The sequence below is a fragment of the Artemia franciscana genome, chromosome 7, assembly GCF_032884065.1.
Source record: "Artemia franciscana chromosome 7, ASM3288406v1, whole genome shotgun sequence".
In the NCBI taxonomy this organism is placed as follows: Eukaryota; Metazoa; Arthropoda; class Branchiopoda; order Anostraca; family Artemiidae; genus Artemia; species Artemia franciscana.
Window position 1 is genome coordinate 51,717,524 of NC_088869.1, and position 17,764 is coordinate 51,735,287.

Below are 17,764 nucleotides of genomic sequence, written 5' to 3' on the forward strand. Positions count from 1 at the left end.
CCTTTTAAATCTTCGAAGAATAAAAGAAAATTTATGGTGGAAAACAGGGCTTGAATTAGTTAAGAGCAGCCCACTTAATTTAAGGAACCCTTTTATCTAAGAGAAGTTGCCTTCATTGTCTTTCTCCTTTGATAACAAACTTTTACTTTTTCCATTGAACGTACTACATAATCCCTAATCAAAAATCTCTTCCAACAATAACTAAAACATTTTCCAATGAGAAACTAAGTTCACACAGTAGTTCATAAATTTGCAACAGAGATTGAAGGTTTCAATTATCAAGGAACATCGGAAGAGCTTAGGCTCTGCCTCCAAGCTATCACCAAAAGGAAAGAAGATTCTCGGAACCAATTAAGGAAACGTCCACAGTATTTGTTACGACGATCCAATGTAGGGAGTAAGAAAAAGGGATGGACAGCTCTCGAAATTCTATATCTCTCAGTGAGATACTGCAAGTCATTACTTGGGAAATTTATATCAAGGTAAAAAGCCATATAATGGGAAATGAGTTCAATATCAAAAGGACTTAGAGCTGTCATTAAACTTGATAGATATTAAGAGTTTCATTAGATTACACTTCGATTTTAGATCAGAGTAATGTCCAAGCTGTACTGTAGTCACATGTGTAGATAAAACTAAAATTACCCATGATTACAGTACAAATAATGTATCGTTTGCGTAATTTGGGGAGTTTGGCGTAATAAAGCTAACTTTCAAGCGCAAGTCGTAATTATACGTCCTGTAAGACCAGTATTCCGAACGTCATTTTGCTTCATAGCGGCCTTCCTTTTATAATTCCGTGATTTTTATTCTTTTTACTTTATGTTAAAATAGGCATATCAAAACTACTAAGTATGTCACCGACCACCAATCCTCTACCCAGTTTCGAGGGGGACACACTTTCTTCCGCCTTGTGTATATCTCAGAACACCACATTTGCCCCACAGTTCTTCATCACTTGCACAGTTTCCGCCACGTTTGGAACAGTTCCTACCATACTTAGCAAACGCAGCCTGGTGTACGTGATTTCTGAAAGTCAGCACCCCTTTTTCAGTTTTAATTACTGAAATCAATGCAATTATTAAGCTAATACTTGAAGTGATCGATATGCTACAATATCCCTACCAAGATTCCCCTCAGGCAACCACCCCACTAAATGAAATAGCCCCAACAGGAGATAATTGGATAAAGAAATCGGTCTCCACAGAGGTAATTTATAACTACTTTTTTTTTGTCAGTTTGTGTTTGGTCGATGATCTTAAAGTCCCACTGCTCCCTAACATTCAAACTTCCTTTTTATTGAAGGTAGAACAATAGAACAAACAGTATTTTTTCTAATACTGCAGTATTTTTTCAAATACATATATTTTCTCGGAGAATATTTTTGGGCCGAAATGAATAAGTCCAAAAACCTAATCTGGAATGCTGTGTTAAACTATCTGCTCAGGTCAATGCATGGTGGTATACCGAAGGATGAAATAGTGAAAACGTGCACCGACTTCTTCAAAAGAGAAGAATATTCTCATCTATTCTATCATTCATGCAAATGTACGCCCTTCAATGCGGCAAAATGACTGTGAAAATGTTCTCGAAATAATAAAAATACTCTAAGAATGTGACGTAAAAAGCACAGAGCTACCGACTTTTGTCATTTACGAGCCTCAGGAAGTTCCTTCATGTGGAAGTCAAATCAGGGCATTTGTTACGAGAAACATCATCGAACTAAATACGAAGGTAGACACCCTTATTACCAAGAGCAAGGAGCTAGCCACACCGAGTGAAAAATCCCAAACGCCGCCAAGAGCCACCTATGCGGTCGATCTGAAAAAACGCCTAATCCGCCACCACCCGCTTCTGCGAGGAAAGCTTTTATTGACAGCCTTTGTAATAACGATTCCAGCATAACGGAGCAGGTCTGAATAGGGTTTGCTTCAGCATAACTGAAGCAAACCCTAGCTGAATGGCGAATATCTTCGAAAGAACAAGCGACAGAAAAGCTCAGTGTGGCTATTCTAAATGGAGATAATGTGACACTGGATCCCAAAATGAAAACTCCCACCCTTACGGGTATAGTTCAATTTATACCTGTGGAAATTGATGCGGACAGTCTAGTAACCATGATCCCAAACTGTGGAAAAGCAAAACAAATAAGAACAACAAGGTCGTTCAAATTGCAGTTTTCCGCTAAGGCCGATTTGGACCACGGTAAACGAAACCCTCCTGTGTTCGGTTATGAACGGATTCGTATCTAGAAACCAAAATCGAAGCATGTATCATTTTGGTGAACCAGGACATCTAAGAAAGGAAGACGCCTTTTTACCTCTGATTCCTGAGTAAATTTAAGTTTTGGATCCATGCTACCACAAATAAAAAATATCATATTTGAAACGAACTTAAAATTCCGGTTTACAAAAACTTTGCAAAATGGCCCTTTCTTCAACGTTTTCTATGAAGATATCAGCCTCTATTGGTGAAAGGAGGGCGCCCATTGGAAGCCCATATTTCTGTCTATAATTCCTCTACAACGGAAGTAAAAAGAAGTTCTGTTGCAAAAGACTGTAAGTGAAAGAAGTGTCTGATTCGAAAGAATAATTTTTTCTGATACAGATGGGTTAGAACTGAATTTATGCTCCAAAATCAGTTTGGCCTTTTGAGGATCAAAAATTGTTATACATTGAATCCGCATTGAAACTGCCAATTCTTTTATTTGGTTTATACGAAACTTGCTTTACCTTGGAAACGAAATCAGCCGAATTTTTAACATAGGATTTCTGAGTCTGAATTAGTGGGCGAAATAAAACTGACAAGAATTTCCCTATTTTGCTGTGGGAGAATTATAAGGAGAAAACAATGGGTCGAAGTGGATTACGAGGCTTATGAATTATAGAAAGACCATAAAACGAGGAGACGTGCATCGACGTGGGTAAAACCTGTTTTACAAATGATCTGTGATTTCACCTTTTCCTTTTAGATAAGGAAGCTCTTTTCAGACTTTCTGGAAAAATCTTTCTGTGGGATCGGTAGCTAATTGTTCACATGTGTTGGAATCATTTAAAATTTCTCTGACTTTTTTGTCGTAATCATCTGAATCCAATACAACAATAGTATCGCCTTTATCGGCTTTAGTAATGATCCTGGAATGATCTTTATGTAGGGAACGTAAGACTAAGTGTTCATTTTTACTAAAAAAAAATTTAATTTGGATTATGAACAGAAGGCGAATCCAACAAGGTGCTCTTGAGGAGCAATCTTGCTCTTGAGATCTTTGGTACATCGGAACAACTGATCAACGACTTACGGATAGATTAACTCAGCACTCTACCTCAATTAATAGCACCCTTAAAACCGGAAAATACTGAAAATGTTTACTCTGCCCTTGCAGGACACATAATTAATAACCCAGACCATACTTTTTTATTTAACGAAGCTAACCTAATTTCGCATGACAAAGGTATTGTCCAGCACTACAGAGAAGCTGTTGAAATTTATAAATACCAACCTTTAGGTCTAGCTTTGAACAGAGATTCATGTATTAATAATAAATGAGTCGTATTTCGGTTTTCTCAAAAGAGAAGCCGATACCTCAGTAGTCCCTGAAATAAGCCATACCACTTCCCAAATCACATAATCAAACTCGTCATCAACCCCTTAGATCTCAAAGAGTATCCGCAAGAAATGCAATGGTTAAAATCAGAAATCAGGTGACCTAGTTCTCTAATTTATTTAATTGCTGGTTCGTTTGTTTAAGTGAATGAATTTTTTCTTTTATTTTTCAGTCATTTGTTAGTACTCGCCGATCGTAGATCAGAATTGTTTAGATTTTGTTTAAATCGTGGATATTGGCAAATGACTCACATTATTGTTCTTAGGTATTTGATTTTTATTAGTTTTGGTCTTTTATTGAATTTCATTTATCTTTAATTTTTTGGTGTTTTTTTTTTCATTGGTTTTGTTGACTTTCCGCGTTTTTTTTCGGGATTTTCCTTGATTATATTCTTTTGTTCGCGCTGAAGAAGAGAGGCGGCTGTTCTCTCAAAATATCCGCTTTCTGTGTCTCTTCAGTATTTTTCTTTTGGTTTTTAAAAGCCTCATTTTTGATCGTTTTCTTTCTTTATGCTATGGCAAGCCAATGTGATTTAAGAAATTATCTTTGGGAATGCAAAAAAAGGGCTAAAAGACGTAGTGATTCATTCCAGCGTTTGTAGACACTATGTGTGTAAACAATAACCTGGTTTTTTCAAGAAATTGAGTAGGCTTTAACGGTGGAAACCAAAACAAGGCTAAAAGACGTAGTAATTCCTTCCAGTGTTTATAGACAGTATGTGTGTAAATAATAAGCTGGTTTTTTCAGGAAACTGAGTACACTTTAACGGGAATACAAAAAAAGGCTAAAAGACGTAGTGATTCCTTCCAGGGTTTGTAGATAGTATGAATGTAAACAATAAGCTGGCTTTTTCAGGAAATTAAGCAGACTTTAACGAGGGAATGCAAAAAAGGGCTAAAAGACGTAGTGATTCCTTCTAGCGTTTGTAAACAGTATGTGTAAATAATAAGTTGTTATTTTTTCAGGAAATTAAGCAGACTTTAACGGGGGAATACAAAAAAGGGCTAAAAGAGGTATTGATTCATTTCAGCGTTTGTAGACAGTATGTGTGTAAATAATAAGCTGGCTTTTCCAGGAAATTAAGCAGACTTTAATGGGGGAATGCAAAAAAAGGGCTAAAACACGTAGTGGTTCCCTCCAGCATTTGTAGACAGTATGTGTGTAAATAATAAGCTGGCTTTTTCAGGAGACTAAGCAGACTTTAACGGGGAAGTTGCGGGCATTCCGATATCATCGACCACAAAAGGATAAACACACCAAATAACATCATATTATGTATATGAGGGCTCATATAAGGTTTAATGTTTTTAATGCAATTCTAGTTAGCACATATGAAATAATACAATAGCTTAGACTGGTCAAAACAAGGAGTTACAGGTCTCATAAACATAATAATCTTCTGCCAAGATTCATTTATATTCCAACTCTTAAATCTATATTTGATTTTTATTCTTTTTTTTCCCTTCGCATTGCCATAACTAGATCATGAATTAATTGAATGCGGCATAAGGCTTACATCCCCCTTTCCTGATACTAATTTTAATTTTCTTATTATTTGTATTTTTCATATAATTCACATCATGTTAATTGTTTTTGCTTAAATTGTGTTGAAAATAAAGTGTTTAAAATAATCAACGAGTCGTTGATTTTTGAATTAGAATCAAGTTGCCATCAAACCCTGAGTAATTGGAGAAAAGGCCAAGACAGATCTATGCAAACAATAAACCGACTTTTTTCTGGGTGCAAACTTCAACTGGAAACTCCTGTAGACACTCCAACACTACAGACCATAAAGGGATGGATACAAAGATTTACAGCAGCTTTCTTGCGTGAGTGTTAACATAAAGTTTTATATTTTAATATTTTAAATACAATTTTATTTATTGCAAACGCGCCTATTATTTATCTTTGTTTGATCATAACGATGGATTGTTGATTTTATACGTTTATAATCTTTTGCCACTGTTTTATTTTCAAAAGTAAAGAACCTGGTGAAAAGGCAGAAAAAAAAATGCTTATTTGGCAACATATGGCAACATTGTCAGCTTGGCAACACTTGGAAACTTGCCATAAAAGGATAGACATACGGAGATACAACAACTACAATGTTACTATAGATAATCAGGTTCTCAAAAAAAAAATTAATCTGGAAATGAAGTCAATATTTAATGGAAGAAATATTCCATTTAGGGTTAACGCAAGGGTTAAGAGATACCAAGAGCTTCATTACACTGTGCAAATGTTTTGCTTCCAACGAAAATATTTTACACTTTCAGCGCAACTCTTCTGCTGAATTTGAGTACAGAGTAAGGCTTCATATAGAAACACTTTCTGCGCAATCAAATCTTTTCTATTTTTGTGAAATCTAACCGTTTTAGATTGTTTTTCTTTTAACTTAGAAAACTGTTTTTAACGCAGTATTGCATCCTGAATTGAAAAAGTATTCAGATATTCTTTATCACCATGCACATGCGATTGTTTAACGTTGCTCGGTTGGAATCTTAGGTGTTCCGATAAAAAAAAAGACAATTATATAAAGCCCAATGGTACAAAAAATAAAATTTTGAATTACAACTAACAACTCATAATGAGCAAAAAGCACCCTGAAGCTATAAAGCACCTGCGAACAATAAACGTAACTCTAAAAGATCCTGCGAAACATCAATTTTTTCACGTATTTAAATTTTCAACAAGATAAAAAGTTGTATTTTACAATTTTAGGCGAAAACTCTGTAAAAACTTACGAGTATTCTTGCAGTTTGGGTAAAAGCAACGTTTCCACAACTTTAATTTCTTTATTCAGGTCAACGCTGGCCTCTTTCAAATCTTCGTCCGAAGGACCAAAGAGTCCGGCAAGTCCAGCTTGTCTTTTGTTTCGAAAATCATCCAATTCCATCTTCACAGCACCTGAGGCCCTCTTCCGGGCTTTGAAAAAAACTGTTCGCAATCGCTCTTCCTTCGATGCAAAATTAGTTAAAACATCATCAATTTCACGTAAAATTTGTTCATCGACGGATTGCACTTTCAATGGAGCGTTAGGCACAAGGAATGTTGTATTTATTTCAAAAGCCCATCGACACATATCTTTAGTGGATGTCCCTTCTTTGTAATGGTCCGTTATGAGCAGGAAAAACTGAAAATTAAATTACATAGATATTATATCAGAGAGGAAAAAATATAATTTAATCAGTTCACAACCATTATTTTTTTGAATAAGACAGCCCTTCTGACCCCATTATTTCCATTGAAAAGTGAGTTATTTTTACTTTTTACTCGGTAATTCTAAATTAGGGACTTTTTCTGATCTTTGGAAGTAGATAAAATAGGCAAATGAAACTCTCAGGAATATATCCAGAGCCTTAATGATCTCCTTGGAAGCAGTTTGAATTACATACCTCCAACCGTACTGCAGCCAAAAGACACAAACCTTTGATGACCTTTATCAATTTTTGTGGTATAAAAGTGAAACTTGGCGAAATAAATCTTCTGCTCAAATGGGGCAAAGGAAAGTGTTTTGAGCCGTATACCTTTGCTCAATTCCAATTTATAATGTTTTAAGGATCTGTAAATCAATTTCATAAATAAAAAAAAAAAACTTGAAAACCCGAAGTCAATGAAAAATAGATTGAAAACTCAAAACAAAGGCAAACTCTTTTTTTGAGAAAATTTAAATAAACATAGATCTGTTATATATGCAATCATCTAAGCACTATATATGAGAACAAGAGCTGAGAGCTCATATGGCACTTGTGACGGGGCAAGAAGAGATAAGAGCCAAGAGATCATATGGTATGAGCTCTAGCAAAATTCTATGAATCAATAGATTGATTTAAAAGGAAAATAAGAGGCTTAATGCCGGTCAGGATTTAAAATAAGAGCTTTGAGTCACGATGTCCTTCTAAATATCAAAATTCATTAAGATCCGATCACCCACTCGTATGTTATAAATACCTAATTTTTCTAATTTTTCCTCTCCCTTTAGCCCCCCAGATGGTCGAGTCTGGGAAAACGACTTTATCAAGTCAATTTGTGCAGCTCCCTGACACGCATACCCATTTTCATTGTCCTAGCACGTCCAGAAGCACCAAACTCGCCAAATCACTGAACACCTCCCCCCAACTCAACCAAAGAGAGCGAATCCAGTACGGTTCCGTCAATCCCGTATCAAGGACATTTGCTTATTCTATCCACCAAGTTTCATCCCGATTCCTCCACTCCAAGTGTTTTCGAAGATTTCCCCCTCCAACTCCCCCCAATGTCAAAAGATCTGGTCGAGATTTGAAATAAGAGCTCTGAGACATGAATTCCTTCTAAATATCAAATTTCCTTAAGATCCGATCACCTATTCGTAAAATAAAAATACCCCAATTTTCACGTTTTCCAAGGATTCCGGTTTCCCCCTCCAACTCCCCCCAAAGTAACAGGATCTGGTCGGAATTTAAAATTAGAGCTTTAAAGCGCAAGACCCTTCTAAATATCAAATTTCATTAAGATCTGCCCCCCCTTTCGTAAATTACAAATACCTCAATTTTAAAAATTATCCCCCCCCACCAACTCCACCAGACAGCAGATCCGGTCCGATTATGTCAGTCACATATCTTAGACAAGTTTTTATTCTTCCCATCCAGTTTCATCCTGATATCGCCGCTTTAAGTATTTTCTAAGGTTTCCGGTTCCCCTCAACTGCCCCCCCCCCCAATTACACTGGATCCGGTTGAGATTTAAAATAAGAGATCTAAGTCACTTCTAAATATGAAGTTTCATGAAGATCCGATCACTCCTTTGTAAGTTAAAAGTATGTCATTTTTTCTAATTTTTCAGAATTAACTCCCCGCCCCCAATAGAGCGGATCCGTTCCAATTATTTAAATCACGTATCTAAGACTTCTGCTTATTTTTACCACCAAGTTTCATCCCGATCCCTCCAATCTAAGCGTTTTCCGTGATTTTAGGTTCCCCCACTCCAAACTCCCCCAATGTCACCAGATCCGGTCAGGACTCAAAATAAGAGCTTTGAGACACGATATCCCCCTCCCAACTCCCCCCCCCCCCAAATGTCACCAGATCTGTTCAGGATTTAAAATGAGAGCTCTGAGACACGATATCCTTCTAAATATCAAATTTCATTGAGATCCAATCACCCGTTCGTAACTTAAAAATACCTCATTTTTTCTAATTTTTCAGAATTAACCCCCCCCCCCAACTACCCCGAAGAGAGCGGATCCGTTTCGGTTATGTCAATCATGTATCTAGGACTTGTGCTTATTTTTTCCACCAATTTTCCTCCCGATCCCTCCACTCTAAGTGTTTTCCAAGTTTTAGGTTTCCCCCTCCCAACTCCCCCCCCCCCCAATGTCACCAGATCTGTTCAAGATTTAATGTAAGAGCTTTGAGACACGATATCCTTCTAAATATCAAATTTCATTGAGATCCGATCACCCGTTCGTAAGTTAAAAATATCTCATTTTTTCTAATTTTTCAGAATTACCCCCCCCCCCCTAACTACCCCAAAGAGAGCGGATCCGTTCCGGTTATGTCAATCATGTATCTAGGTTTCGTGTTTATTTTTCCCACCAAGTTTCATCCCGATCCCTCCACTCTAAGTGTTTTCCAAGATTTTAGATTTCCCCCTTCCAACTCCCCCCCCCCAATGTCACCAGATCCGGTCGGGATTTATAATAAGAGCTCTGAGATACGACATCCTTCTAAATATCAAATTTCATTGAGATTCGATCACCCGTTCGTAAGTTAAAAATACCTTATTTTTTCTAATTTTTCAGAATTAACCCCCCCCCCCCGGCCACCCCAAAGAGAGAGGATCCGTTCCGGTTATGTCAATCATGTATCTAGGACTTGTGCTTATTTTTCCCACCAAGTTTCATTCCGATCCCTCCACTCTAAGTGTTTTCCAAGTTTTAGGTTCCCCCTCCCAACTCTCCCCCCCAATGTCACCAGATCCGGTCGGGATTTAAAATAAGAGCTCTGAGACACGATATGCTTCTAAATATCAAATTTCATTGAGATCCGATCACCCGTCCGTAAGTTAAAAATAACTCATTTTTTCTAATTTTTCAGAATTAACCCCCCCCTCCCCAACTACTCCAAAGAAAGCGGATCCGTTCCAGTTATGTCAATCATGTATCTAAGACATGCGCTTATTTTTCCCACCAAGTTTCATCCCGATCCCTCCACTCTAAGTGTCTTCCAAGTTTCAGGTTTCCCCTCCCAACTCCCCCCCCCCCAATGCCACCAGATCCGGTCGGGATTTAAAATAAGAGCTTTGAGACACGATATCCTTTTAAATATCAAATTTCATTTAGATCCGATCACCCGTTCGTAAGTTAAAAATACTTCTATTTTTCTATTTTTTCCGAATGAACGGGCCACCCACTCCCCCCCCCCCAGATGGTCAAATCGGGAAAACGACTATTTCTAATTTAATCTGGTCCGGTCCCTGATACGCCTGTCAAATTTCATCGTCCTAGCTTACCTGGAAGTGCCCAAAGTAGCAAAACCGGGACCGACAGACTGACAGACCGACAGAATTTGCTATTGCTATATGTCACTTGGTTAATACCAAGTGCCATAAAAAGGTAGAAATAGTAGTTTGGCAATATCTTCCTTTTGTATATTTTAGGCACCACATTCAGTCCTGAAAGTATCATTTACCTAACTGAACTACTTTCCATGATCAGCAAAAGCCCCTAATCTAAAATTTGACTGTCACCTCTAGTAATCCATTAACTGGTTGCTATTTTCCATGCAGAAAAAAAATTAAAATTATAAGAGAGAACTTTTCAGAGTTGAGAAAAAGAAGCGAAAAGTTTCTTTTTCTCAGGCGTGTAAATCACTGGAGGAGGAGGCACTGCTCTCCCAAGCCGTTTTCTATTGTACTGATATCGAAATTATGGTATACACAGAAAAACTTAAGTTAAATTGTAGACATGTTAAATCCGAGAGAAAAAATATAATTTAATTAGTCCTATGTCCAAACAAGAAAAATCCGTTTATAGGAAACCGATTATTTTTATAGGTTAATGTACCAAGGATGTGGAACCGACTAACAAGGACCGTCAACTCGATCGGTAGATCAACAGACTTTAATTTAATTAACGAGGTTCGACCTCGTTATTTAGGGGGGGGGGCAATTGTAGTATGCAAACAAGAGTATGCACTACCGATTTTTGCTACTTTTCTCTGTCGTTCGTTGGATAGGATTCACTGTTACGTACAACGAGGCCATGCTAGCTTCGCTGATAGTATTAGTACAATGTGTCACATAGGTCTTTCCCTGATTAAAAAACATTGTTAGGCCATTATTTTAGATATTGCACGTCCAAATTTTCCCCATCAATTCTTTTGCACATCTAACTTCCTTTACTAATAATCAGGATGTAACACTGCAATTGTAGCTTTTGACAGTCTTTTTAGAAGAAATAATCTTATAATAATAATCTTTTATTTATAAAAATCCTAAATGAGCATATTCCTTCTCGAAGCCGTAACATCAAAAACAAATAGAAAATGAAAAGAAAAGAAGATTATACTTGAGGATAGCCTCACATTTACGTCACTTGGCTATCATTATTATTTTATTTTTTTAGTTCTTTATAAGTTGGCACATCACTCTTCCCTTTTATCTAAGTTAACTTGTGGTTTTTGAATTTAGTTGTAACAAATGTTTCTAAAACGTCTAACTAATCTTTACAAAAGATGATTCTACCCAGTCATCTGTTTTTACCATGACCCTAAGGGGAAAAGGGTCACCTAATCAGAGGACTACGCGTTTCTGACCCCCCTCCCTGAACAATTTTCATGGAGAGAATTCTTCCATTAAAAATTAAATGAACATTTTCTTTTTGACAATTAGCCTGAGAATTTAGCTACATTTTTGTCAGAAGGAGCGCAACAAATTTGTAGGAGTGGAGAGACCTAACTAAGAAAATTTCTTTCTACAGCCAGCCAGTCAAATCCCCATATAATAAAGCTGTGAAGCCTGCAAGAGCCTGGGCTGTTAAGTTCAACCTTCTAGACTTTCTTCATTAACGTCTCCTTGTCTGTAGATACCAACCAACCTATCAAGATTTAAAAGAATACGGACACTTTAGTGCACAAGGTAGGTGGGTCTCAGAAGTAATGAAGGCCTATGGAAATCCATCCGCTCCGTAATCTTTAGCCCGAAGTATTTACCCCATACATTTCAAACGCAATGGGATTAGAAGAAGAGGAAAAGCCTCTGGAAATCATTATAATCGTGTTCAATTGCCCCAGGGCAATTCCCCCATGACTTTTAAGCCAACTGGTGAAAAGACACGTTTTTGAATTTATGCTGACAAGTTGGTGTTGGGAGGTGGGTTTAGATATAGACCCTACTTTGTACCTCATATCACAAAGAGTGCAAATTCTAGCATGGCTCAGCTTCCAACTGGGAAAAATAAGGACAATTTTATACTAAAAAGCTGGCTATGACAGGGGATCGGTTTTCGAGAGAGAATGGGTCCATTTTGTGCCTAAATTCATAGTTTGAAAATTACTACACTATTTTGATTTAAACATAGTGCAACATAACTACCGTTTCAAATATAAGTTGGATGTGGGAGGATCAGGAGAAGGGTAACTTCTCCCACTTTCGTTCCTTGATGGTGCAAATTAGAAATTCATACTTTATTTTGATTTAAACAAGCTGCAACATGTCTTTTATGCTGAAAGCCTACTGGCATGAAGGAGAGGGGGTGGAGGGGGGTCTGTGCCTACTTTAGTCCTCTATTCGTACAAATTAAAAATCCTCACATGATTCCACATAAAAAACTGCCAAAATACATACTTTTCTTCTAAAAACAGAATGTAGGAGTTAAACGGAGAGTGGGGGAAGACAAGCCACTGTCTTTGGCTCTTATATCACTCAAATTTAAAATCCATCCCTGATTTTGGTTCAAAAAGTAGCTGACAATAAGTAACCGAACTGCTCGAACTCATGTACCGTAAACCTAAGATATTGAAGCCTTGAAGCCGGCAATAATAGTGCTTATATTGCACTTAATATAATACATAGCAATAAAAATAATTAATACTACTACTAAAAAGTCAAGAGCACCAAACTGCCTGAGGCCATCACAGCTTTGTACATCCTCCCAGGAAGTTCCCATTTCCATTAAATCTTTCCTTAAGACATCCCCCCACCCAAACAAGGACGACCTGCTTCCCCTTTAGCCCTAGACGGTTGGCCAAAAAAAACAATCTTTGGCAATCTGTCATACTTTATCCGCAGAAGGTTCCCTAGCCATCTCTACCTTTTATAGAATATAAAAGATTACATCTCTAGCCTTTTATAGCCCTAGAAAGCGAGATTGAACCAGAATTTTTGTACAGCCTACTGTTTGAAATACGTTCATTCAGTCGGGTATCCAAAACGATCTGGAAAACATTCAGCAATCTTCCTCTGTTTTTCGGACCGCCCATGCTTTACAACCATATTTGACCACTGTCATCACTGTACCTTCCAATATTCTAATCTCGGTTTGCAGAATTATCTTCCTTTTCTTCCAAACTTTTTTCAGCTGTGAAAAAAACACCCTGGGCCTTTGGCTATTCTACTTTTAACATCTTCACTGCACCCATCGTCTTTACTGATAATACTACCAAGGTAAGCGAAGCTGTCTACTAGATCGATCTTTTCGTTACCCAACGTCAACTTTCAGTCTTCACTTATTCTAGCGTTAGCGACTTAGGACGCTTAGAAAATTAACGTTAATTTTCAAACCTATTCTAGCACCCTGAAGTCGCAAAACCTCTAAAAATTCCTTAATTTTGCCATGCCCAAATCATCAGTTTAATCTAAGTCCAAGAAGGCTCTTCTTCCCCCTTTGATTTTCCCCATTGCCTTTCAAATAAATGGGGAAGATCTCCCATTGCCTTTCTTAAACTCCTTAAGACGAAATCCATTAAAAAGATCCATATAAATGAGGACAGAACAAAACCTAACAAGAAAAAATAAATAAACATAAAAAGTAAAATATGTATACAACACAGAAAATATATAAGATAGTTTTGAATAAATATAAAAGTAAATAGAATAGTAAATAATATCGCTATAGCAAAGTTTTTAACTTACCAAATTAGAGGGATCGTAATTGCAGAGTAAATAATTGATAAACACAGCAAGGTAAGGCTTTGCTTCTAATAAAGTTGATATCTTCGTATAAGGGCCATGATCTTCGATTACACTCTGAAAGTAGAAAATGAAAAAATAACACTGCAAATTGACAATCTTTCCATCAAAAATCGAAAAGAAAGCCAATTCAATCTCTTAGCTTCCTTTTACAAAATAGCATACTTCAAATAGAAAGAAAAGAATCACAATTCCTAGAACAGCTATGAAAAGCTGGTTTTATTCAACTTAGTCGAGAAATATAATCCTGTATATATATTAAAAGAAAAATACATCAAAGGGAATTTGTGTCTTAAAAGATATCCTAGCTCCTTAATGGATTAAACAAAATTTTTTTTTTTCATTTTTTTTTCAGGGTCAATCGTATCGACCCAGTGGTCCTAGAATGTTGCAAAAGGGCTCATTCTAATGGAAATTAATAGTTCTAGTACCCTTTTTAAGTGACCAAAAAAATTGGAGGGCATTTAGGCCCCCTCCCACGCTCAATTTTTCCCCAAAGTCACCGGATCAAAATTCTGAGATAGCCATTTTATTCAACATAGTCGAAAAACGTAATAACCATGTCTTTGGGGACGACTTATTCCCCCACAGTTTCCATGGGAGGGGCTGCAAGTTACAAACTTTGACCAGTGTTTACATGTAGTAATGGTTATTGGGAAGTGTACAGACGTTTTCAGGGGGATTTTTTCTTGGTTTGGGGGGGGGAGAGAAGTTGAGGGGGAGGGGGGCTTACGTGGTAGGATCTTTCCATGGAGGAGTTTGTCATGGGGGAAGAGATTTTCAATTAAAAAAACAATGAATTATTTAAAAAAAAACAATGGAAAAATAAATATGAAAAGTTTTTTCAACTGAACGTAAGGAGCAGAATTAAAACTTAAAACGATCAGAAATTATTAAGCATACGAGGGGTTCACCTCCTCATAATACCTCGCTCTTTATGCTAAAGTATTTTTAGTAGTTTAAACTATTTATTCTATGACATTTGTAATTCAGGGGTCTTAAGGAATTGGGACAAAATTTTATCTTTAGTGTAAAGAGCGAGGTATTGAGGAGGAAGTGAACCCCTCATACACGTAATAAAAACATACGAATATAGAAGTTCGTTACCTAAGTTAATTCGTAAGTTACGTATATTTTTTACTAATGAAAACGTTCGTAAGAAATATTAAAAGTTCTAGTTGCCTTTTTAAGTAATCAAAAAATTGAAGGGGAACTAGGCCTCCTCCCCCACTCGTTTTTTTCTAAAAATCTTTCGATTAAAACTATGAGAAAGCCATTTAGCCAACAAAAATTATCAAAAATATCCGAATTTCGTTTTAATTAAATCACCAAAAATATCCCAATTTCGTTTTAATTATTTATGTGCGGAGAGCCAAAATCAAAACATGCATTAATTCAAAAATTTTCAGAAATTAAATAAAAAAACAAGTTTTTTAACTGAAAGTAAGGAGCGACATTAAAACGTAAAACGAACAGAAATTAATACGTATATGAAAGGGGCTTTTCCTCCTCAATGCCCCGCTCTTTACGCTAAAGTTTTTACTGTTTTTAAAAGTAGAGTTGAGAGAAAGAGTCAAACTTTAGCGCAAAGAGCGAGGCGTTGAAGAGCGAACAGCCCTTTTCATATACGGATTAATTTCTGTTCGTTTTAAGTTTTAATGTCGATCCTTACTTTGAGTTTTAAAAAAAATGTGTTTTTCTTATTTAATTACTCCTAAGAAACGGGTAAATCATATGAAAACAATGGTAAAATATAGATGAAACCATAAAATTCTCTTTATATTCACGACCCTTCTTCAGCACCTATTTTAAGACGTTGAAGCATAAAATATCGGCCTAATAACCAATCAAAAGGCTGGCAAGTTGTTTCTTGTTTTTGAAAACATAACTGTCGATATTTTCTGCAGCCTAATTCCTTTTCTAGGTTTCTAGTAAGAATTTTATTCCAAGTTCTTTAGTACAACATATACCTAATTTTCTATTATTTCTGAAAATAAGTACGAATCCCTAGACTATTCAAAGTTCTTTAGTACAACATATACCTAATTTCTACAATTTCTGAAAATAAGTATGAATCCCTAGACTTTATCCTACATTCACGTCGTATGTGACTACTTTCAAAGCTTCTATAAGTCTCTAGGTTGTAGACTACACAAGCCTATTGAGCGTTACGGCCCTGATCATGATTAAATAAAAAAAAACTAGTTTTTTTAACTGAAAGTAAGGAGCGACATTAAAACTTAAAACGAACAGAAATTACTCCGTATATGAAATGGGTTGTCCCCTCCGCAGTCCCACGCTCTTTACGCTAAAGTTTGACTCTCTTTAGCGTAAAGAGCGTGGGACTGCGGAGGGGACAACCCATTTCATATACGGAGTAATTTCTGTTCGTTTTAAGTTTTAATGTCGCTCCTTACTTTCAGTTAAAAAAACTAGTTTTTTTTATTTAATTTCTGAACGTTTTTGAATTAATGCATGTTTGATTTTGGCTCTCCGCACATAAATTATTGAAATGAAATTAGTATATTAATTTTTTTTTTTGGCTAAATGGCTTTCTCTTAGTTTTGATCAGACGACTTTGAGAAATAAGGGGTGGGGAAGGAGGCCTAGCTGCCCTCCAATTTTTCGGTTACTTAAAAAGGCTACTATAACTTTTAATATTCAACGAACGTTTTTATTAGTAAAAAATATACGTAACTTAAGAATTAACTTACGTAACAAACTTTTATATTCTTATATTTTTATTATGTGTACGAGGGGGTTTGTACCCTCGTTAATACCTCGCTCTTTACACTAAATCGTAAGTTTTGTTCCAATTCTTTAAGAATGACCCCTGAATCAAATAGGCCGTAGAATAAATAGTTGAAATCACTAAAAATATTTTAGCATAAAGAGCGAGGTATTTATCTCCTCCTAAATACCTCGCTCTTTATGCAAAAGTATTTTTAGAACCCTTCATATGCGTAATAATCTCTGTTTGTTTTAAATTTCAATGCTATTCCTTACTTTCATTTGAAAAAACGTTTTCATGTTTATTTTTTCATTGTTTTTTTTTATAGTAATGCTAGAAAATCCTGCGCCCTTTTCATTGAATTTTTTCCCCCATGGCATATTTCTCCAAGGAAAGATCCTCCCACATAGCCCCCTCCCTCAACCCTACCCCCAAAACCAAAAAATCCCCCTGAAAACGTCTGTACACTTCCCAATAACCATTATTATATGTAAACACTGGTTGAAGTTTGTAACTTGCAACCCCTCCCCCAGGGACTGTGGGGGAGTAAGTCATCCCCAAAAACATAGTTATTAAGATTTTCGACCATGCCAAACAAAATGGCTATCTCAAAATTTTGATCCGTTGACGTTGGGAAAAAAATGAGAGTGGGAGGGGGCCTAGATGCCCTCCAATTTTTTTGGTCACTTAAAAAGGGCACTAGAACTTTTCATTTCCGTTAGAATGAGCCCTCTTGCGACATTCTAGGACCACTTGGTCGATACGATGACCCCTGGGGGAAAAAAAAACAAAACAAAAAAAAACAAACAAATAAACACGCACCCGTGATTTGTCTTCTGGCAAAAAATGCAAAATTCCACATTTTTGTAGATAGGAGCTTGAAACTTCTACAGTAGGGTTCTCTGATACGCTGAATCTGATGGTGTCGTTTTCGTTAAGATCCTACGACTTTTAGGGGGTGTTTCCCCCTATTTTCCTAAATAAGGCAAATTTTCTCAGGCTCGTAACTTTTGATGGCTAAGACTAAACTTGATGAAACTTATATATTTAAAATCAGCATTAAAATGCGATTCTTTTGATGTAGCTATTTATATCAAAATTCAATTTTTTAGAGTTTTGGTTACTATTGAGCCGGATCGCTCCTTACTACAGTTCGTTACCACGAACTGTTTGATATAGGAGCTCAAAACCTTCACTTACGTATTCTTGAAAACGAGTTTTCAATCACTAAACATTCTTTTTCTCTCAGACCATAAAACTGC

General features: G+C 36.5%; 1 protein-coding gene across 11 annotated transcripts in view; it reads right to left on the reverse strand.

Annotated features, from left to right (window-relative positions):
• LOC136029437 (rho guanine nucleotide exchange factor 11-like) overlaps positions 1-17,764 on the reverse strand; it is a 349,966-nt gene that overhangs the window by 240,874 nt on the left and 91,328 nt on the right. For all 11 annotated transcript variants that reach the window (XM_065707834.1, XM_065707833.1, XM_065707831.1 and 8 more), the window contains 2 exons: positions 13,715-13,828; positions 6,349-6,737 (listed from right to left, as the gene is read on the reverse strand). In XM_065707834.1, coding sequence (XP_065563906.1) covers positions 6,349-6,737; positions 13,715-13,828 — 503 coding nt within the window. The remainder of the gene's footprint in view (positions 1-6,348; positions 6,738-13,714; positions 13,829-17,764) is intronic.